Genomic DNA, 24,932 nt, shown 5'->3' with positions numbered 1-24,932 from the left:
ACTCTGGGGAATAGTATGAATATTGAAAAATATCTCAATAATTTATATCACCTCAATTGTTAAATGCATAAATAAGGAGATGCGGTATGATTGCTAATGAGGACTATTCACCAGAAGTTTAAATGAAGGGGCTAGAAGCAATAATATGTCAGTTATAAAAGACCCTGACAAAAAAATATAAAAAAGAAGATGTGGTATGATTGCCAATGATACAACTGTCCACAAGAGACCAAATTCACACAGACATTAACAACTATAGGTCACCGTACAGAAAGAGCAAAGCCCATACCGCATAGTCAGCTATAAAAGGCCCTGATAAGACAATGTAAAACCTGTTTCATACAGGAAGAACAGACAGTAAACAAAATTGATGATACTATATACATACACATAGCTGAGAGGGTGATAGAGCAGACTCAGTTACCTGAAGAAAAAACTGTCAACTGAATCCAAGAAACTAAGCATACCATTGACCAACGAACCATGAAAATGAGGTCATTGTTATGTGAACCCTGTCATACAGACATGTTCACACTATAATAATTCAATACAAATTATATACTGGTAAAATTGGGAATGTGGGAATATGTCAAAGACACAATTACAACCTAACCCATGAGCAGGAAACAGTAGGCCGATGGTAACCTTAATGCCTAATCAGAACATTTTGTTGTGACAATGTTAGTGTGTCATATTCTCAAAAGCTACAAGTGATGAGAACATCGCTGAGTTTGCTGTTTCTGGACACTAACTCTAAGTCTAATGGTAGTTCATTTATCACTTGTAGCTGCTGAGAATAGGACCTAGTCATGAAATTCAAAGTTAACCGATGATTTGTGAAAATGATATCAAGTTCAAAGGAATCTCAATAGAGCAATCTTTCTATGTCCCAAAATAGGTTGACCTTTTGTAATAGTTGATTCATTATTATTTAGTGGATAAGTCCTTCTCATCTTATTTATGATGGTATGAAACTAAAACCCTCAGGGAAATCTATTTTATGATGGTATGATACTAAACCCATAACGGGAAGGATTGTGCTTGATTTTCAAATGATGAACACATAATCTTTTCAATCAGTTTAATTGAGGTCTGGAGCTGACATGTCAGTATAGCTGCTAGTATTTTTTGTTAACGTATGTATCATTGTCATTTTGCTTTGTTTCTTGTGTTACATATACTTAAGACTTTTTTAACTGAGTTTTACTGTTTGATTGCTGTTTGTTTGTTTATTGTACATTGACTAGAGGTATAGAGGGGTTGACATTTCACAAACATGTTTAACCCCACTGCAATTTTGCACCTGCCCCAAGTCAGGAGTCTCTGGTCTTAGTTATTCTTGTCTGTTCTTTTTTAATTTTAGTTCATTTATATGTTTCAGAGTTTTGTATGATTCTCCATTTTCAATGAACTAATGAACTAATACATTTTTTTGTTTAGGGGTCAATGAAGTTCACCTTTGGGATCAGGATTTTCTCATAGTGTTGAAGACCCATTGATGGCCTTCAGCTGGTTTTTTTTAACTATTTGATTGGGTTGTTGTCACTTTGACACATTCCCCATTTCCATCCTCAATTTTATCTGATAAAAATTGAGGATTTTGAGGGTAAACATGAAAGAATTATAATTTACAATGAAAAAAAGCTTAATATGCAAATGTTGACAAACTAAAGGTTTCGTCCTTAACAGTTTTAATTTTTACTCAATCCAAAATAAATTGGTAACAAGATGAATCTACAGTAACAACCAGAACTGATTTTAATAGTTTATTCTTATGTTGCACTGTTACACCACTGTCCTAGGTGAGGGGAGGGTTTGGATCTTGTTAACATATTTAAACCCCCCACATTCTGTATGTTTGTGCCTGTCTCAAGTCAGGAGCCTGTAATTCAGTGGTTGTTGTTTGTTGATGTGTTAAATATTTGTTTTTCATTTTTTAGGCCATTAGTTTTCTCATTTCAATTGTTTTACATGTGTCATTTCGGGGCCTTTTATAGCTGGCTATAAGCAGTATATCTTATGTTCATTAGTGAAGGCTGTACAGGAACCTATAGTTGATAATTTCTGTGTAATTTGGTTTTCTTGTGAAGAATTGTTTTTTTTGCAATCATACCCAGATTCTTTTATATATTCTGTGATTGGTAGATATAATTCATAGTGTACAACTTTCATAACATTTGGTAGAGGCAAACTAAAGTAGAAGAGAAGAGAAACAAATGTTGTGACATTTGGACAGACATCTAATTGTATTAAACCAGATGCAGAGGAAGGGCTAGTGGTTTAAGTGCTATTTTATCACAGTAAAACCTTCAACTAGGAACAAGAGCAAACACCTTAAATCAAGTTCAAGAAAACCTTGTATTTTGTAGAAGGAATTCTATATATCATGCTAACCCTAACGGATATAGGATAATGCAAACAAATATTGAGAAGTGAAATCTATTAAAATTGCACCAAAACGTCACCAAAAAAAATTACAAAACAATGCAAAAATTCATGAAACCGCATATAGTTACAATATATTACAAACTTTAACCTGAAGGAGGACAGACAGCAAACAAACAAACGGACACACAAACCAGAAAACATAATGCCCCTCTACTATTGTATGTGGGTCATAAAAAGTGCTCATGAGTTTCTCAAAACATAAATTATCTCAATAATAGTTGCAGTCATGTTGACATATACATGCACCCCTCATCTCTGAAAATTTATATCTGGAGATGTGTCTTGATCATATATCTAACTTTTAATAAAGGAAGTCTAGACAAGAAGTTATAAACCTTGCCAACATTCCGTATGTGCAAAATCAAAGTGAGGAGCATGTAAATCAGTGGTTGTTGTTTGTTGAGGTATGTCATATTTTTTTTTCTTTTCTTGTTTTGTACCTCAATCAGGCTTTTAATTTACTAGTTTGAATTTTAGCCGACTTTGTTGAATGGAATTTAAAAATTGTTGAAGGCAATATGATTACCTATAATCATTAGTCTCATTGGCAATCATACCATATCTCAACTCTGGACTGGTGTTTTTTGGTGTTGTTTTGGATTGTGTTCAATTTTGGCCAATCATATTTTTGTTTACTTAATGTGATAATTGTGCTATTAAAGACATTTATGCCACAACACTGTTAAATAATACCAAACAAATCATTTATCTTTCATATATTTATCAAATAAAACATCCAATATGGAAAAGAAACAGGGAAAATCAAAACAATAACATTATTTTAATTTAAACTCAAACTCATTCACACATATTGTATACATTCTTCTACAAGCAAACATAATTATAAAAAAAATGTTCAATTGACAATGGGACTAATAAAAAAAAACATTATACTATTAGTTTTACTATTAGAATAATTAGTTGCCAATTACTTCACATCCTAACATTACATACTCTTGCACACATTTAACCATGAAATTAATAAATACTTTCTTTCATAAATAATATACAGTTATCTATGTCTTTACATACCGGTATATTTACACCTGTCTATACACATATACACACTTCATTATTTACACCTGTCTATACACATATACACACTTCATTATTTACAAAGCACTAACTTATTACATATTTATTGCATTTTAGGTAAACATGCATAGTTCAGAATCTTCTCTATATAACAGATTAAGACTGATGTTTTTTTCTCACATTGTAATTATCTTTTATTTTTACTCAATTTTCATATTTGAATACTTGCTAGAAATTCAATAAAAATCCTCTATATTTAGGCAAATTATACACGTTTTGAGGTCACTTCATCCTTATATAAAAAAATTATGAAACTTTTTATGTTAAGAGAACAAAAAGATAAATTGATTAATAAAAAAACCAAACATAATGAATTCCAAATAAGGTCTTAAATATGACAAACATTTTGGAAGAAGACATACAATCCTAACACTTTCATTAATAAAATCAAAGTAAAAACTTTTAAAAAACTTTAAAAAAAAGTTTACAGAATAAAACAATAAAATATACTGAAACAAAGCATAACAATATCTAGTGTGATGACAAAGTTCTGAATAATACTACTGAAAGTTAGTACATCTTACACAGAGACTTTTGGACCAACTATTAATAATTCCAGTTTATGGCACATTACTTGAATATATTGCTAAGGAAGAATTCATTGTTGGAGCAGTATTCAGTGATGAAATGTAACATTTTATCATATTAACCACTAATAAAGTCTGTTCATTAAGATATCAAAATAGACGCTACACTGAAGTTTAACACTGAAGAAATTTCTGATGAGTTTTTTAATATCGGGTACAACGGTATTCTCCCATTCCTTTATACCAAACTTCTGACAAGTAACAGTCTTTACTGCAGCCATGATGTCAGAATCCAGAGGGAAGAGTGTTGTAAACCTCGGCATGGTAACACACTGGGACAGCTCAGGTATAGAGAAAAGCTTCCACATGAGATCTCGGGCAAAGAGGTGTGGTTTCGTCTCATTGATCCCTATAAAGGCAAACGAACTGATCTGTTTGGTGGTGTAATCAAAGAGCTGCCTGTACTCATACTGAATGTCACTATAGTCCTCCATTAAATTTGCAAACTTGGAAGCAGGAAGTCTTGAGTTGAGAATATGTGGCGGAATCTTCATTAAACTCTGAATGTTGCGTCTGCTGTTCTGAGCAGGGTAGGAGTTGGTGACCTTCTCCCCCTTGTACTTATGACAGATGTAACCAGCAATTGTTGAGGGACTACATGGTGGGTTCTGAATTGCACTTGCTGTCTGTTGAGTGGTAAGATTAGTAGATGAAGATACTTGGTTGACAGACACTGGACCATCACAGCTTACACAAACCTTCTGTCTTTTACCAGGAGGTGTGTCTTCACATGACATGTAGTTATCAAAGTTGATATCACATGCCATCTTCATAGGTGTTGACTCAAAGAGACGTTTGCGAGCTGATTGTCTAGTAGTGACACCTACTGGTCTAGTATCTGGTGTTGACTGATGGGTAATTCCACTAACTTCTTCAGTCTCAACATGGCTACTATACTGTGTAGAACATATTGGTTTAACAGGTTGGTCAGAATGGTCAGAATGGTCTGGTTGGTGGGTTGAAACTGTTGATAGAGTCGATTCTAAAGTGTTTGGATTGTCTTGTTGTCTGTTGACAAGTAACTTGGTTGTTGTTTGATTTGGTTGTTTGCAACTTGATTGGCTGATATCTGTTGTAGTTTGGTGAATGTCTTTACTGGAAGACTGTCTATTTGTGGCGGAATGTTCATATAAAAGCTGAGGGCTGACTTCACTATGGACTAATGGACTACCTTGGTGGACATAGTAGAAGAGATCATTGAATGTAGAGTCAACATTAATGTCTATCAGATCATCATGTAACATGGTAACATTCTGGTGAAGGTTGTAGGTTTGATTTAATGAGTTGATCAGTTCATTGTTCATTTGCTGTTCTGTCTTTTCGTTGTCACTAGAGGGCAGTGTTGTCATGGAAATGAAGGAATCTCTAAGGATGCTCTGGAGTTCTGTTGCTTCATCTTCATTTAGCAATGAGCTGTTTACAGATAAGTCTGATAAACTAGGTGATGACAAACAGACGCTTAACATCTGGTCAAGAAGTCTTGAAGCTGTCTCTGGTTGATTAGAAGTTATTGTTGATTGGTTGATCAATGGTTGACTAGATAAAGCCAATGACAGATGTTCTGTGGTGGTACACTGGGATGGTGGTAACTGATCTTCAATAGAACTGTCTTGTTGATTAATAGGTGTTGAAATGGTTGGACATACTTCTAGTACAGTTGTGACAGTTGGTTGTTGATCTGGTAGTTGACTAGTACACACAATGTATGTTGGCTGTTGATCTACAATAGCTGTCTCTGTTGGTAACATACTAGACGAATCATCTGAGATTTTAGTGGAAGAGTTGATGATAGTTTGTTGTCTAGGAGATATTTTAGCTGGAACACATGTCCCTTTACTAGAGGAGCATGGTGTATCTGATTTGATTTTCTTCTCGATGTCATCAATAAGGTTTCTGACTGACCTTACTGGTGTAGGACTAAGCTGTGGTGTGTTCTTGTCACAAAAGTCACTAGCTCCAGTATAGTATGGTAACTGGAAGGCTGCTACTAGAGGATTATCTGATGATGGTGATGTCATCACTTTGTTGGTTGGTGTTGTGATGACTGGCTGAGTAGATGTTACATGCTCAAACTCAGAACTATTGTGGAGACTTGTTTCTTTGCAATTTATTGACTGACTTGGTTGTGCATTGGTTGATGGAGACTGGTTTGGTGTAGGCATATCTGTTTGATTAAGACAGGTCTTTGGTAAGATTGACTGAAAGGCTGCGACAGGTAATATGGCTGGTTGTTTGGTTGTAGACATGGTTGACTGATTTTGGTGAGACATAGATCCAGCTGGAGTATCTGCAAAGTTGCTAAAGGATACAGCTGACTGATTCTGGTGGGAAAATGATTGATGTGGTAATATAGGTGACAAGTTTGAAATGGATATGGTTGACTGATTCTGGTAGCAAAATGATGGTGGTGGCACTATAGGTGACATGTTGGATATAGATATGGTTGACCGATTCTGGTAAATCTCTGTCCTGTTTGTTTGCATAAGCGGTACAGGTAATATAGGGGCCTCTGGTAAAATGGAGATAAATATCTGTGAGTGGTTAGGTGTAGATATGTCCGGATCGAATAACAATAGTTGAGAGAAATCAGCGTAGGTGATGTCTTGTGATAGAAGATAGCTAAGCCGTTGATTGGACATATTCCACTCATTGGTATAAGGTGCTGTACAGTGGTAAGACATGGTGTGTTATTGCCTGGTAGTCATCAAAGTCTGGATTTATCTGAAAATTAAAAAGGTACCAGTTATAAAGAATGCTAAACAAAGATTTTTGCATATGTTTGCAATGCTTTCAAGAGAAATACATTTAAATTCAAAGTAAACTCCTTCTAGTATGCCCAGTCTTGATGGACTCATTGAGAATAATACTACATTTTACAATGTTTGGTACAGTTGCAAACAATATTGTTGTTCTTTTGAACAGACTCTACAAATACTACAATATGAATAACTTTTCTCAATATATGAATATATTTTTTGACATTAATCAATGTAGCATTTTTAGATGAAAATTTCAACTATAAATTAGCCATTACCATTTCAATTAAACTTTATTTCCAGGCACAAAGTTGGCCTGTTAAGACTCTGAATTTTTAGGCTTAGAAATAAATATTAAGTAGATTTCAAGCTGACAATACTAGTTTAATATAAAATGAAAACAGAGTTCCAATGTCCTGCATATATGTCATTTATCAAAAGGAACAAGGGCAATTATTACTGGGTTTTTAATTTTTTTTTATCAATATATTGAGTCTGAAAATCAGAGCAAATGCAATGTGATTACCATTATAATTTGTATTTCTAAGGGGCATAACTCATTTAAAATATTTGATCAGAAATTCTAATTGATGTGTAAAAGATATTGCTGATATTAACCTATGATATACAAGTTTTATAAAATTTTGGTGAGAATAGAACACATGAGAGCTGTTACAATACAATTTTTTCATATAATCAATATTTTCAGGGGTTATAACTCTTTTCTTTTAAAAATAATTGATCAGCACCAACTTATGAAATCTTCAAGGACATTGATGATATAAACCCATAATATGAATTTCATAAAGATCTGTCGAGAAAAGCACGCATAAGACCATGAGAGCCCTCATGGCATTATTTTCAATAAGATGAATATTTCCAAAGGGCATACAGGAAAGTCTTTCATACATGAAAGTGTTAGCAATACCGGTCCGACTAAAAAATAAACTATTGTGCAATTAGCGCATGATACACCAGTTACATTTTCAAAAAATAAAATTCAATCAATTCTCATATAAGAAATTTTTGAAAATCAAAAGGGAGCTTTTGTCAATTGATTTACTCAAGTTTCATGAACACTGTTGAAAACATTTTTGAAGTATTGTCCGAAAACTGTAAAAAAACATTTCTATATGAATAAAACCTGATAACTCAGAAACATTAAATCAAAAATTTAAACGGGAGCTTACATCAATAGATATAAACAATTCACCAAAGTTTCATGAAAACTGCTAAAAGCATTTTTGAGGAAAATCCCCCCTTTTTTAATGAATAAACTCCAATAACTTATAAACTTAAAATCTAAAAAATTTAGAAAAATGGAAAGGGAGCTCATGTCAATGAATATAAACAATTCACCAAAATTACTTGCAAATTGGTGAAAGCATTTTGGAGATATTGTTTGAAAACTGGAAAATCTCCCTTTTTATTCTGAATAAAAAACCATGCAACTCTGAATTGTAAAATCTTAAATTTAAAAAAGCTACTATAGATATATACAATTCAACAAAGTTTTATGTAAATTGGTAAAGGTGTTTTTTGAGTTAATATCTGACATGTTGATGTGGGATGGGCGGATAGATGGATCGAGGGACACCAGTACACAATAACACGTCCAGTTAGCAGGCCTATATTTACAAAAAATTTCAAAAATTGTAAAAATAATAATTTAAAAGGGATTAACTCCTAAGGGGTCACTTGAAAATTTTAACTCATGTTAACTTAATTGAAGATCTAAATTTGATGAACAAAATTACTGTTTACTTTTTATCTCTATAATTATACTAAATATAATAACAAAAAACTGTGAATTCAGGGGCAGCAACCCAACAAACAGGTTGTCTCATTGGTCTGAGAATTTCAGGGCAGATAAACTTTGACCTGAAGAACTTTTTACTTCATGTCGGATTTGCTGTCAATGTGTTGGTTTCAGAGATATAAGACAAAAATAGCATTTTACCTGTATGTATATTTTTAGCCGAGTCTGCCATTTTGGTTGGCAGACGTGGTTGTCTTTAAATTTTTAAAAACTAGATAATCTAATGATTATTATGGCTAAGTAACTTTAAATTTGGCTCAGTTGTATCAGAGAACAAGATTTTTGTAAAATTTAACAGACAACGACAGACTCCCTAGCTCTTGGCCCTTGTGAACTAATAAAAGAATTATGTGTTTGAGAAATGGTAAATGGTAATTCACTTAATGCAAAACATTTTAAGTGTTCCATACATTCACGAAAATATAAAAAATAGATTAGGAAATTCACAGAAACAGCTATGAATATCAAGGCAGGATTGACAGACCAGGTTCAAGTAAAAATTGATCAATTTGTGGATAGTATTGAAGGTATACATTAAAAGTCAGCTATGATGCATGAAGACAGGTAGCAGACACTTCGGTTATTAGCATATAGGCAAAAGAGCTTTAGAAATTCATAAGTATGCTATAGGTTGCATTTCAGTAATATTGACAATGAATTTTCCCATAGGAACTCTCTTTACAGCTAAAACTGTACCACTTTTACCAAGAAATTTGAAAAAAATCATATCCTGGAATGGAAAGTTCATAGACCTACTATTTTTTTCAAAGTTCAAATATAGGGCTGTGTGGCATATTTTCAATGTTTATAGGCCCCAAAGATTAAACTTACAATAATTTTTTTAACTACCCCTACCTCGACTGTAGGGTTACCACAGATTTCAATATAAATAATATTCACATGTATATTTACTGGTAATATTCCTAAGTTATGCAACCTACAGATCAGAACTGGGAACCAGAATGTAAACACAATTAATTATCTATGAAAAGAGGCGTGGTTTGAGAAACAGCTGTATTTAGAAAGTGCAACCTATAATCTAAATTTTTACTGTGAATCCATTACTAAGTTCATTTCATGTAGACACAAAAAGTCCAATCAAATTCAATATAATTATCTGCCCTTGATTTCAAATATACTTCTCAAAACTTATATCATTTTTGTTATTTAATCTTTTCACTCAAGTTTTAGATATTAATGTTGTATTTTTAACAATATTTGGTCATTTATTTGTAACATGACCAAAATACACCATAACATTTGCACCAATTTTTAATATATCATTCACACCAGGCACATAGTTTTCATTTACAACAACTTTAAAAATCAATGCACCAGTTACATAGCCAATCATTTTGCGCCAATTTGATTTAATCAGATTAGGATTTTAGACTGTAAAAGAACAAACTACAGCACTGAAATGTTTCACTCCACTCAAATAATTTACATTTTTATGGATATCACAAATAAAATATGTACAATAAGTTATATAAAAATCTTATCTATTGGCAAGGCAGTAGCTCTATGAAAACATGTAAAGGACTAAAAATGGACTATTTTGGTGAAAAGTGTCAAGATAAAATTGAGGATGAAAATAGGAAATGTTACAACAACTTAACCAAACAGCCGAAAAAAACCCCACCCATTAATTTAATGAAGAATTGCAACATAAGCACTCTCATGTATTCAATTCTTGCTAGATTATTTTATAACTTCAAACTTATATCAGCTTTTAAAAAGAGTTATGCCCCTTGGAAACATTTGTTGTATCTGAAATTGAATTGTTTGAGCTCTCAAGTGTTCATAGGTATTAAAGACAACACTGCGATAAAAATCCTGCACTCAGAGGCGTGCTTCGGTTGGCCCCTGAACAAAATTATCACTAGTTCAGCCAAAATGGATGTCTTATTTCAATAATATATAAATGTACTAAAATTATAAATTATACAAAACTATCAAAGAGCTCCTGACTTAACGGGTTAAACATGTTTTGTAATGTGTTGTAGAGAATATATAACAAGGGTACAGTTCATTAGAAGTATTGCATAACAAGAATGTGTTCTAAGTACACGGATGCCCCACTCAATCATTTTCCATGTTCCATGGACCGTGAAATAGGGTAAAAATCTAATTTGGCATTAAAATTAGAAAGATTATACTATAGGGAACATGTGTATTAAGTTTCAAGTTGATTTGACTTCAATTTCATCAAAAACTACCTTGACCAAAAACTTAAACCTGAAACTCCCACTTTCATTTTCTATGTTAAGTGGACCGTGAAATTGGGGTCAAAACTTTAATTTGGCACTAAAATTAGAAAGATCATAACATAAGCAAAAAGTGTACTAAGTTTCAAGTTGATTGGACTTCAGCTTCATCAAAAACTACCTTGACCAAAACTTTAACCTGAAGCGGGACGAGTGAACGAATGAACTGACGGACTGACGGACGAACGAGCCACAGACCAGAAAACATAATGCCCCTCTACTATCGTAGGTGGGGCATAAAAATACACATATAGGAAAAAATATGCAAATGTTTTTTTGCCATCAAATTAATACTATTTTATTTTAAAAAGGATCTATTTTAGGAATGATGTAAATAGATTTCAACCATTTCGGTGCCAAAACAACATTTTTGTTGTTTACCGCTGGCATGCCAAAACGACATTTTTGTCGCTTTTATGAGAACACAGAAAACATTGAAAACGTATGTAAAAACCCACATTTTACTGCTGAAACCATAATAGGCTTGAAGAAAAATAACTGAATTTCTTCTATTATACAAGAATGATACTCAAAGTCCCAAAAATATATTGAATTTGCGGTGTTGAAAACAATATCTTTTAGAGGTATTGTGCAAATATTTACACAAACTTTATATACTCCAATTAAAAACTTCGTATGCCTTTGTTTATTGAATTTACCAAGTGTAAAAAAAAAACCAATTGTTATTTTATTTATATGTTGTAATGTTTTTTTAATATCTATTTTTGAATGCACTATAAATTACCATCAGGTTAACCTGTTCTTGAGAAACTTCCCCATTTGCTTTTGGTATAGACATATTTTGACTTCATTAGTTTTAGAAATATCAAAAAATTAAAGTTATTTATAATTTCAACAATGTCTTTTAAAATAATTTCTGGGAAGAGCCAATCATACCCTGATTTATTCATCATTCTAATACTTGATCATTGTATACAATGTTCATACTCTGCCTTAATCATGTTAATTAATTATTGTCCATGTGTCCCACTTTGTTTTCAAAAACATGTTCTATTTTTAGATAAGATCGAGTTTTGAACAATCTAGACTTTATTATTTTATTTTTATTTTGTCTTTTGTCAGTGTGTTAGGTTTTTTGTGCTTGGTTCAATCAAGGAATTGTATATTTAAATATACAAATCTTTGGTTCAATTCTTTCATGCCAAATTCTTTTCAAATGTTTTTTGCTACTGTATTTGTTCTAATGATACACGACTATGGATACACGACACAGACAGTTCGACAGTTGCAAGTTTAGAAGAAGGGATCAGCCCCTTCTAAAATATACTGAGCTTTTCCATTTTTAGCCAAGGTCGGAAAGAATCCTTTGACCAAGTGGTTGGCGTTGTCACCCTTTATTTTTCATATTTGTTTTTTTCATCCTTCAATTCTGAAAGCTTAAATTGCCTAACTTTCTCATTCAAAATGTTTCACATTAAATTGCATGAAGGACAGTCTTACAAGAGAGGCAAAAGATACCAAAGGAACAGTCAAACTTATGAATTGGAATCACACTGACAATGCTATAGCACAACACGAAAACCAACTAAAAAGACTGAGTAACACAAGCCCAACCAAAAACTAGGGAAATAATATATCCCTAACTATTGTTGAAGGCAACTAAACGACCCTTAGTGTATAGCCTTGTCCTGATGTCTTTAGTGGCTATTGGTGTCTCAGTTGTAACCATACCAGCTATCATGACTTTCTTATCATAACAGACTCTTTACAAATAATACAGGTGTTGAAAGAAAATTCTGGATTTTTATTTTTTTTACAACCAAAATTGTTTAACAGTAGCTGAAGAAAAAACAACATATAAACATGAACGGCAGTGCTTGATTTTATGCAAAAGTTAAGCTGATACTAGTATTGAAAATTCAAATCCAACACTCAACACTGATATATACGAACTTGTTTTTATACCTTATTTGTTAACAGCATGTAGAGTTTTTAAGTTCATCTGATCCATTTAAACTATTAAAAATATATTCAATAGAGCTAAGGAAAAGAGATACAAGGATATCAAAATATATTAGGGCCTTTCTTGTAATTCTGAGACCACAGTGTTGAATGAAATGTTTCCGTTTGGCTTTAAAAAATTCAAATCTTGAGGGAACGCACATTCGCTGTGCCATGTCCTCATAGTGATCATCTAGTCCAACAGTTTATTTTAAAATTTTATGTGAAAGCTTTCTATTTTGTAGGAACCTGAATATTGCATATGACAAAAACATTTTTTTCCAGTTTTATGAACATACAAGAAAGGGTGGATTAATTCATGTAATTTGAAATTGTTCATTCTTATAAAAAGAGTTTTATTTAAAAAATTTCGACTGGAAAATAAAAGGTCGACATCTAAAATTGTCTATCCTTCACACAATGTGACTTTTTCGTTATAGAAAGGATGGGATATGAGAACTATTTTAACCCGGCACTTTTCATCTGTGTCAATCAACGGTGGTTGTTTTCACTCATGTCAGAGTTGATTATTTTGTCCCTGTCATTGTTTTCTTCAATATTTGAGTGGTTTTCTTTTAATTGTTGCGTATTTTATGAAACAAATGATGATGACAAATTTTAGTTATCTTTGGTAATTTATTCATAGTATACATAATTTGTTCTTTTTATGTTTGAAATATTGTATAATGTCCGACTATCTCTTAAGTTGACCTCTACATATCTTTGTTGATTGTTTGAGTCATGGAGTTAAAGTATCATTTATATCGAGTCCGCATCTCGGTTAAAAATTGGAGAAGGTTTTTTGAAGAAACCAGATCTTGTTAATGTTTGTGCAGGTAACAATAAAATTCAAAAACTTAAAGAATTAACCACAGACATAAGGAAAGTAAGTCGTCTGTAATTATGATTGGGTTAAACTATTGGTACCAACGTTTACGTCTTTTATTTCGTACTTCAAACGAACTATGTTATAGTTTGGAAAAATAGAAACAACCTCATAAAATAGGAAGCAATAAAACTAGAGGCCCTAAAGAACCTGTGTCACCTTGGTCTAAGTGCATATTCAACAGAGGACACAGATGGATTCATGACAAAATTGTGTTTTGGTGATGGTGATGTGTTTGTAGATCTTACTTTTACTGAACATTCTTGATACTTACAATTTTCTCTATCTACATAGACTTGGACCTTAAGATACAGAGGATAATATTTTGTAAAAATTTACCCAAATTTAACAAATTAATGAAAATTGTTAAAAATTGACTATGATTAAACAATGGACACAGATAAATTCATGACAAAATTGTGTTTTGGTGATGGTGATGTGTTTGTAGATCTTACTTCACTGAACATTCTTATTGCTACAATTATCTCTATCTATAAAGAACTTGGCCCAGTAATTACAGTGGAAAATATTTTCTAAAAATTTACAAAAATTGTTAAAAATTGACTATTAAGGGCAAGAACTCCTTAAGGGGTCAATTGACAATTTTGGTCATGTTGACCTATTTGTAGATCTTATTATGCTGAACATTATTGATGTTTACAGTTTATCTCTATCTATAATAATATTCAAGATAATAAGCAAAAACTGCAAAATTTCCTTAAAATTACTAATTTGGGGGCAGACACCCAACAACCGGTTGTCTGATCTGTCTGAAAATTTCAGGACAGATAGATGTTGACCTAAGTAACAATTTAACCCCATGTCAGATTTGCTCCAAATGCTTAGGTTTCAGAGTTATAAGCCAAAATCTACGTTTTACCCCTATGTTCTATTTTTAGCCACGGTGGCCATCTTGGTTGGTTGGCTGGGTCACGCCACACATTTTTGATTGTGATGATTGTGGCCAAGTTTGGTTAAATTTGGCCCAGTGGTTTCAGAAAATCGATTTTTTTCAAAGTATACTAAAAATTAAAAAAAATGGTTAAAAATTGACTATATAGGGCAATAACTCCTTGAGGGATCAACTGACAATTTTGGTCATGTTGACTTATTTGTAGATCTTACTTTGCTGAACATTATTGATGTTTACAGCTTATCTCTATCTATAATAATATTCAAGATAATAAGCAAAAACTGCAAAATTTCCTTAAAATTACTAATTTGGGGGCAGCAACCCAACAAGGGGTTGTCTTGATTTGTCTGAAAATTTCAGGGCAGATAGATATTGACCTAAAAGACAATTTTAACCCTTGTCAGATTGGCTCTAAATGCTTTGGTTCCAAAATTTACATTTTACCCCTATGTTCTATTTTTAGCCATGGCAGCCATTTTGGTTGGTTGGCTTGGTCACGCCACACATTTTTTAAACTAGATACCCCAATGATGATTGTGGCCAAGTTTGGTTAAATTTGGCCCAGTAGTTTCAGAGGAGAAGATTTTTGTAAAAGTTTACAGACGACAGTCAATGGACGCCAGACGACAGACGCAAAGTGATGAGAAAAGCCCACTTTCAAGTCAGTTGAGCTGATAAAAAGCTGATCAAATTATAAGCTTATATTTATATATAAAAAATCACAAATTGATGCTAAAACTTCACAACTACTGGTTTAATCAGACAAGTGACATGTCTCAAAACCAAATCGGCAAAAGTAAAAAACTTATTTCAGATAACACATTATCAGAAAAAATAAGTGTTGTGAAATATTGTACACCTTTTAACTGGTTAAGGGTAATAGCAAGTTTGTTGTCCCTGAGATACAAAATATTGCTCGAGGCAAAGCCGAGAGCAATAGTTTGTATGCGAAGGGACAACAAACTTGCTATAACCCGCACAACCAGTCACTAGGTGTTTTATTATACTGAACAATACAGTCATTAAGTGTTTTCATATACCAAATTAACTAATTTTCTAAAAGTGTAGATATATCATCTGAAAGAAATGAAAAATGTAACATAACTTGACATGCACATGTGTTGTATTTGTACATATTTTATTAATTGCAATCAAGACTATAAATATACTTGTGTTTAACTTTCCGTGTATATAATAAATTCTAGGTAAAGTACATCTAACGCAAAAATACAGTTTTAAAATGTGACGTCCAAATCCATATTATAAATGAGGTACTATATTTTAGATCTTTAAAACATGCGCACAAAGATTTTCTTTCTCTTTTATAATTGCTTCTTAAAAGTCAAATTACAATCGACACAAACAGATTTTACTGTTTACAATATTAAGAGTTTGACGATGCCAAGCACACAAATCCAAGCAGAATCATCAATGACATCATTATTGTCCAATGAAAGACAAGCATGAAAAAGTAAAGGAAAGATGATTATGAAACTATTAGCTGGGTTAATAGTCTTTGAAACTATTGACTGTCAAATAGTCTGTGGAATGAAATAGCACAATTGGTCTGAGACCATAATTATTTCGTAGTGCATTCCTTTAGAATATAAATGAAAATTTAAAAAATCCCACCTGCGCTTTCTCAATGAAATTTTTACAGTGTGTTGTACTACTTTTTGGACAAATTATATCAAAATTATAGAAAACTTCATCAGCTCTAACTCAAAATATGGACAATTTTATGTTAAGGGCGTCTTGAAATCTTTTGACAGATTCTGAAGTGCTTATTTTTTAACCTTTTTCAGCTGGACCAAATCACTACTTTCCTTTAAAATTATGCACCCAATTTTTTGGTGAAAAAGTGTAATTTCACCCCCCTACTTGCAATTTGAGGCATTCAACATGGAGAAATAAATTTGGAAGGGGTAAAAAAATTAATGGCAAGTAACCAACTGTCAACACTAGGGACTATATTCGTGAACAACGAAAATCAAGGAACAATTGTGGTCTCAGACCTAATAGGATAGAAAGAGTTGACAAATCTTAAAAAAACTTGGTAAGACCAAGACTTAATAAATTATAACACTGCTTACAAAGTTTCATAACAATAGGATATATATCATAGACAATATGTTAAATTCTGTACTCAACTTTGTGTGTTAAATTTTGTTGTTAAATTGAAAAATTTCAACTATCAACATTTGGGGCTTTAAAAATTAAAATATTGCAAAAAAATACTTTTTAAATGCCTTAATATATAATTTATCATGTACTAAAAGCAATAAAGTACGTATTTGATTTATCAGACTTAGCATAATTATTCAAAAGTCAAATTTATATGAGCCTGCACCTAAAAATTGAGGTTTTTCAATGAAGGGGGGTCTTACATGAAGATGTAATAATTTCCAGCAATTTTAAATTTGTGAAGCTTTTTGGTTATAAATAATCCTTACATATGTATTGAATGTATTTTAAATGGAAAGAAAAGTTACAAATAACATATCATATTAGTTTAAAAGGGTCTTAGGCCAAGTAAGACTGGAAAATATTTAGGGTCAATTTAGGCCGTGCCACATATTTACATTAAAAAATGCTTATTGAGACTATTAAGATATAAAAATTTGTGTCTTTTTTATCATTTCTATACTCATGTGTCATGATACAACAAATCTGAGCACAAAAAGACTCTTGCAATTAACTTTTCTTGCAGACAGTATGGTCTGATACAAAGGTTTTTGCATTTTTTAGTGAAAAACTTGCATGCAATTTTAGTCTCAACAGGCTTATATTTAAACCACTTGCTATCCTACAGAAGAAAAGAAAGATAGTATGTGAAATGGAACAGGTACAATAGATATTGTAAAGTGCTTTTGATACAAATTTAGTGAGATTTTATTATGGACTTCAATTTTATGTACCAAGCTCCACACTTTTGACTTCATCCCAACAGAGCATTAGACAAGGGTCATTTATACAACACATTTTGCACATATTGTCTGAGATAATATTCTTTTCTGTAGATTCAGAGTTCACAAAAAAGTAAAAGAACTAGATTAAGGCATAGAAACACAAATATTGACACATGAAAACCTGTCAGATAGAAAGTCAGGATGCCATTTATGCATCAATATTGAAAAAGCTATAAAATGCCTATTTTGACCATAAAATGCCAAAATTGGTCATTTTTGCAGAAATTCTATAAAATAAAAGTTTAAATCCTTTAGTTTCATGCTATTGAACAAATTGACACCATCAAATCATTTAGGGAAGTTGCCAAAGTACAGATCCTATATTTACAGATTTCACAATTATTTTGTAGTGCATTTCTTATAGAACATAAATGAAAATTAAAAAAATCCCACCTGCTTTTTCTCAATAAATTTTTTACAGTGTGTTGTACTACTTTTGGGACAAATCATATCAAAATTATAGAAAACTTCATCGACTCTAACTCAAAAAATGGACAATTTTATGTTTAGGGCGTCTTGAAATCTTTTGACAGCTTCCGAATTGCTAGTTTTTAACCTTTTACAACTGGACCAAATCTCTACTTTCCTTTAAAATTATGCCATTTTTGTTTACAGGGTAATTTCACCCCCCTACTTGCCATTTGAGGCATAAAACATGGAGAAATAAATTAAGAAGTGGGTATACAAAATATTGGCACTGTCAACACTATGGACTATATTTGTGGACAACGAAAATCAAGGGAAGACAATTGTGGTCTCGGACCATCTGTGTTTTAGTTATTTTGATGTAAACTTTAACAAGTTTTAACAAATCAATTCATTTATATCAAAACATTGATATTAATATAAGTCGAATTTACCAATTTTTGCCAGATAAACAAATATGTAAATTAATTCAACTCAATTTTTACTACTGATTTCCTTGTATGAAAAGTAAGATTGTTTGCTGGGTTAATTTTGTCTACTTAAATATCCATTAGAAAATATTTCATGTAGATTTAGGCTGAGATTAACTGCTGCTAGCAAAACTCATAAAATGATACCAAAACCCCAAGATAAATCAAATGTCAGTCTATGATTTGCTTAGGAGAATGCCATTAACATCATGCACATTTTATGCCAATCATATTGCGGTTGGCATACTATTACTACCATATATTTCAGTCTTCTTCCATCCAAGCACTAACATAACCCTTTAGGCCGTTTTTATTAAATAAGTTGGTTTACGGATCCGCCGACCCGAATTTTCGCTAATTCAAATAAAAATAAACGCATATTATCCTTAAAAATTATTTCCGCCGACCTCATATTTATCGATTTACTAAGAACATTTTAAACGGAATTTTTGTGTTTACGTTTCGTATTCTGTTTCCTATTACTGTACTAAAAAATCGTAAACCAGTGCACCGGAAACGTGACTGGTTAGCTTTCCCTGACACCCAAAAGCGAAAACTTGACGATTCCAGTCGCATCCGTCATCGGACATTTTCAATTTTTAACAAGTTGATAAAACATCATTTTTTTATTGATAATTTAAGAAATTAAGACATAAACGGTTCATTATCTTAAGAAAAAAGGCTGAAGCATTGTATTTGCAGTGTGTAGCAGTTTATTTGATAAAAAATACAACTCATCACCTCGAACATTTTTGCAAGTTCCAGTGCTTGTCACTCGAAAACGTACATCAACCTAAATTTCGACGGCAAAATAAGTTTGTTACTTCATTTAAACGTGATAAAAGTTGCCTCTAGTAAATGTTTAATCCATTTATTGCATTAAAAACGTCATGTTCCTTTCCAAATAACTTGTCAAACATCGTTTATTTTTGTAAATTTTCTTGCATTCGTCCGCCATTTACCGATTTCTAAACTACGGATCTGAACCGGACCAGCTAAGACCGAAATCTGTACTTTTACAATAATTATTATGGACGCACAGACGAAACAGCTGACAGACGAATATTGACCACAAAGGGAAAAATTATGTATGTCACATGCATTAAGAGACTTTTAGTTACATCTAATTGATTGGTGTCTATAATTCCCTATATTTTTTTATGGATTGAATTTGTTTCAAACTTGATTAAAGATGCTTAACTCTGAGACTATCACACTAGCTAATATCAATATATTATGGACCAGGTTAATAACTTATATATTTTTTTATGAGAAACACTGAATTTCATACTTAAGATAGTTTTGAATTAAATTGTAATTGATATATTATAATTTCTTTACATTTTTCAAAATAAAAAAAAACAATTTAGTGCTAGATATTAAATATTTAGTTGGAAGTTTCTCACAAAAACCTAAGTAAACTTTTAATTTGAAATGTTACTTTAATTGTATACTCAGATATGAATTGAACAATATAAAAAAAACATTATTTACATATGACCCTTTATACTATAGTAAAATCCAAACATTGTAGGGCACCACACGAATGAGCACTTCTCTTTCAAATCTCACCACTTCTCCCTATCAGTTTCAAAAAGAGAAGTCACTTCTCCCTATAATTCTGAAGAAGTGTGAGCCCTACAGATATCCGTAAACCAATTAAAAAAAAAACAACTGGAAAGATCTAGTTTAAATTTAATTTTTTTCCCTCCTCCTACCCTAAGTTTTTTGGGCTGATGTCCGTAAACCAACTTATTAAATAAAAACAGCCTTAGGCAAAAATGATTGAGTGGACATCTACTATTTTTTTTTAGTTATTCAAGAACAATTTAGAATGTATATTGAGAGGAAGATGTTATCATAATATTGTTTCATTTATTTGGTATTTTTCCCACATACACACTTTCTATAAAAAAATGCTGTAATTTGTTGCCTTACTTAACCAAAAAATATTGAAATAAAGTAACAGTTGCAGTGCTGTGTAAATTCATAAACATGAAACATATCTTTAAAAATCCTTCTTATATCAAATCAAAAAGTATTTTTGGTGTTATATACTTGTTCATGTTTATAAGTGTTAAACTGCAACTATGCAATTTCCAAAGTCAAACACAGTGGCCTTGTAACACACTATGCAATTTCCTGAGTCAAACTCAGTTGCCTTGTAACAGTAAGTCAGCAGTGGCGGTTCCAGAGGGAGGTTTCCGTGGGTTGGAATTTGCCCTTTTTTTTGGATGATCAATGCATTTGAATGGGGATACAAAGTTGGGACCCTCCCTGTATCCTGGGTTGGGAACACACCAAATGCCCCTTTAAAAATGGCTGGATCAGTCCCGGAGTAATATCTACAATATCAACTTAAGTGTTGGTACAATGCTTGTTTGTGACATTGAAAATGTGTTTCCCTACACTCTTAGCTAGGGAAGGATAATGCATGAATTGTACATATTAAGTTATTTAAAGGAGAAGAATGTCAATATAAGGGTTGTTAAAGATTAACCGGTTAACCGTCAGAAGGACCAAATATCAAAAACGCTAACCGGTCAACCAGACTTTTTTATTTTTTAATGGATTTGATATAAATATTTATAATTTTTTTTGAATCCTTTCATTCTATATAAATAAATATTGTTTTTTATCAATTTGACAGATCAATTGTCTAGTATATTGATTGATTTTGTTAATAAAAAAAAAAATAATTAATTAGAACTTAGACAACTGGTCTATTAGCTCGGGACAATATCTTAAGTAAACATAATAGGGATACATATTTATAAACAGAAACTTTAAATCAGTAATTGGCCGATTATATTTTACGATTTATTTAAATTTTGATCTAATATTGCGTAGACCTACATCTGAAAGTGCAACTTCCATAGTGCAAGGATTTGTCATACTTTAAAAGAAATGCCAACTCAAAATCTGTGAAATGCAAATCAACATGAATGTAATTAATGATGATACGAGTATTGGGCAAATTTCATTTTGAAACACTCCAAATTATTTTCTGAGACATCAAGAGAAAATGAAAGAACCGTTTTTAGACATTTACAATTCGAGATCAAAAAGTTTTTTTTTCAATCTCTAGTTATTACAAACAATGGATAAACTTCAATTCATTGTTCGATAAATATCAATTTAAACTACCGGTTAACTGGTTAATCGCTCAAACAATTATCAGAGTAACCCGTTAGGCAAAACTGTACGCTTTGAGTTTTTTCTGTATGTGATTAATTTTTATACAGAATATTGTCATACATCACATTTAATTCCCAGCTTAAACAATGTGATGTTAGCTCAATAAAAAAAAATGGATTTCAAGTCAATATAATAAATGCCTCAAATACCAGACAATTTCTTTACAATAATCTGACCCGAGACATTACTCGAAATTTGACTATTTTCAAAAATTATAAATAGGAGTAAAGCCAGCAACCCTAATAACTTTAATTGTTTGAGTAAATCTGATGCAAATGTATTGCTAAATGTTTTAATTTTGAAACTATCAACAAGAAATGGTGTTGATCTGCTTCATATTTATAAATACATTAGACAGAAATAGGAATAAATTTCTGTTTAATCCATTTTCTAGAAATTAGTAATTTTCTCAACTTTTTGTCATGAATTCATATGTGGGTCCACCCTCTCCATAAGTAAAGTTTTCGTTAAAAGAATATGGCATTGAAGAATTTTTTAGCAAACTGTTTTAAATTTTGAACAAAAATCAAGCAAATAATTATTGGGTTTAAACTAAATTTACATACATTGCAAATACATCACAAATGATGCCTTTTGTGGCAATCTTTTTAAACTGAAACAATTAGACATTTTATCATTTTTTCATGGACTTAATAATTAGAACTCTAATGCATTAAAATTTCCATTTTTTTAAGTTCAAAACTATAAAAAAAAAAAGTGAATTAACTCCTTTCTAATAATATATATCAGTAGGTCCGAGACCACAATTAATTCGTAGTGCATTTCTTTTAGAACATAAATGAAAATTAAAAAAATCCCACCTGCGCTTTCTCAATGAAACTTTTACAGTGTGTTGTACTGCTTTTGAGACAAATCATATCAAAATTATAGAAAACTTCATCGCCTCTAACTTAAAATATGGACAATTTTATGTTTATGGCGTCTTGAAATCTTTTGACAGCTTCGGAAATGCTAATTTTTAACCTTTTTCAGCTGGACCAAACCAGGACCCAAATTTTTTTACAGTGTAATTTCACCCCCCTACTTCCAATTTGAGGCATCAAACATGGAGAAATAAATTTGGAAGGGGTATGAAAAATATTGGCAAATAACCCACTGTCAACACTAGGGACTATATTCGTGAACAACGAAAATCAAGGGACGACAATTGTGGTCTCGGACATGAGGAAGTTCCAAATGAGATGACATTCTGGCAAGGACTATTCACCAAGAAAACATCTAGGAATCAGATACTAATGAAAAAATGGATGTTTATCCTCAACTGGGTTTCTTCCTCTTTTGTTTTAAATTTGGTTGTAAATATTTTTTTAATGTGACTTTAGATCTGTCTGTTTAGGTTCTGCTTTAGTCATGTTTTACTTTTGTCCATTTCGCAATGCATAAATATTTTCAATTAGATCCAGATAAAACTGAGAGAAAAATCCTGTTAGTTATCCTTTCATATTTTCAAAACTTATGTTAATATGTTTGCAACCCTTTTGCATTAGTCTACTATTTTCTTAATTTTATCTTTTAATTTTCCATTTTCTAATCCCTATATATAAGAGTCATGTAAATCAGTTGAAACTTATTGACGCAAAATTGTCCAACTAACTTAATTTTGTCTTAAATTGACATAACAACTTTTTAATTCCACAGAAACACAAAAAAAATCAAAATAAGGGGAAGAAATAAATGAATATTCTAAAATTGGCATTGAGATTTAATATTAAATGTACCTTTAACATTTTTTCTGTTACAAAAAACCATATGGACATTTTGTTTTAAAGCAAGTATATAAAAAGGGCGTAATTTATCTCATTTACTTGTTTCTTATTTTTTCTTGTCCAGGCCTTTACTAGACGACTATACAGTATATAACCTTTAATTTCTTATACTTCATTTGAACTTTGATGAACAGTTTGTATCATTGACAAATCATACCACAATTCCTAATTTTATAATGATTATGTTTTAATGTTTTAAAATTTAAGAAATATTCAAATGTTCCTTCAAATTGATTACTTTGATTTGGATAAATCTTAACAAATTTTTAGATATCAAATGTTTGACCACAGCTGGCAATCTTCAATATTCTTGAAAATGAGTGATTTGTGGAAGTACAATTTTTTAACACAGAGTAATCATGTGTAATTGAAGTTTATTTAAAAGGAATATTTTGTTTCTCAAATAAAATGACATTAATCACTATTTTATCTTATTTGTATCATACTAACTAAGAACAGTTATTTTTTTTCTATATTTTAACAACAATCAACATTCATTAGTATAAACCTTTTTCAGAATTATTTGAAAAACACAATCAGCTCATTTCAAATTAATACTAAATTTAAAAAAAAATTAAAAGAAACTTACCTAAATCTTCAATTCTTTGATCTTTTTTCTTTTTACAGCTTATTACTGTGTTGCATCATCAAAAACAAGTCTTTAAATAATAATAATTAGTAAATCTGTAAACTATATAAATATTTTTTGAAACCCTGTCAGTAATACACAGGTGCATACTGACATCCCTTAAAACAACAAAATTATTAGAATTACCAATAAACTCTGTAATATACAGGTACACAACAGACAGAAACAGAAGCACAATAAACAAATCTGACCATGGGTGACAAACGGATCTACCTGTCAGGGGGTAACACTAAATATATGTTTATTGGAGGGGTTGAGGTAGGGTTTCATTTTCACACCTTGACAGCAAAAATGTCACCTTAAAAATTAAAGAAAGAAAATAAAAATATTAATTATCAAAATTATTAAGGCACAAGAAAACTATAAATTTAATTAATGAAGAAATTAGGTAATAGTTACATAAATTTTAACACCAAATATCAACTCCCCCCCCCCCCACAAAAAAAAAGTGATTTTTTTTATAACAAATTTTATTTCTATTTTAAAAAGAATTTAATCACAAATTCAGTAAAATTATTCACTTATTATTCATAAATTCCTGCTATTTCTTTAACCAAACAAGAAAGTGTCCATAGTACACTGATGCCCCATCTGCATTATCATTTTATGTTCAGTGGACCGTAAAAATGAGGTCAAATCTATCATTCGGCATTAAAATTTAAAAGATAATATCATTAAGATAATTTATAATTATTTCCCC

The 24,932-nt window shown here is 31.4% G+C and overlaps 2 protein-coding genes across 4 annotated transcripts in view; both read right to left on the bottom strand.

Moving 5' to 3' along the window:
• LOC134683370 (C2 domain-containing protein 5-like) overlaps nt 1-24,932 on the bottom strand; it is an 88,196-nt gene that overhangs the window by 28,608 nt on the left and 34,656 nt on the right. The window lies entirely within an intron of this gene.
• On the bottom strand, nt 3,277-24,253 carry LOC134683371 (uncharacterized). 2 transcript variants are annotated; one of them, XR_010101009.1, is made up of 3 exons: nt 24,173-24,253; nt 3,531-6,851; nt 3,409-3,494 (listed from the first exon to the last, which is right to left on the bottom strand). XR_010101009.1 is itself a non-coding variant. In XM_063542639.1 (2 exons), the coding sequence occupies exon 2, from the start codon at nt 6,809-6,811 to the stop codon at nt 4,196-4,198; it is 2,616 nt and encodes an 871-aa protein (XP_063398709.1). In that variant the 5' UTR covers nt 6,812-6,851; nt 24,173-24,253; the 3' UTR covers nt 3,277-4,195. The 2 variants fall into 2 exon arrangements, 1 of the variants encoding a protein (XP_063398709.1); XM_063542639.1 differs by having other exon boundaries at nt 3,277-6,851.

This window comes from Mytilus trossulus, chromosome 9, assembly GCF_036588685.1.
Source record: "Mytilus trossulus isolate FHL-02 chromosome 9, PNRI_Mtr1.1.1.hap1, whole genome shotgun sequence".
NCBI lineage: Eukaryota > Metazoa > Mollusca > Bivalvia > Mytilida > Mytilidae > Mytilus > Mytilus trossulus.
This window is presented reverse-complemented; position numbering and strand designations above follow the sequence as displayed.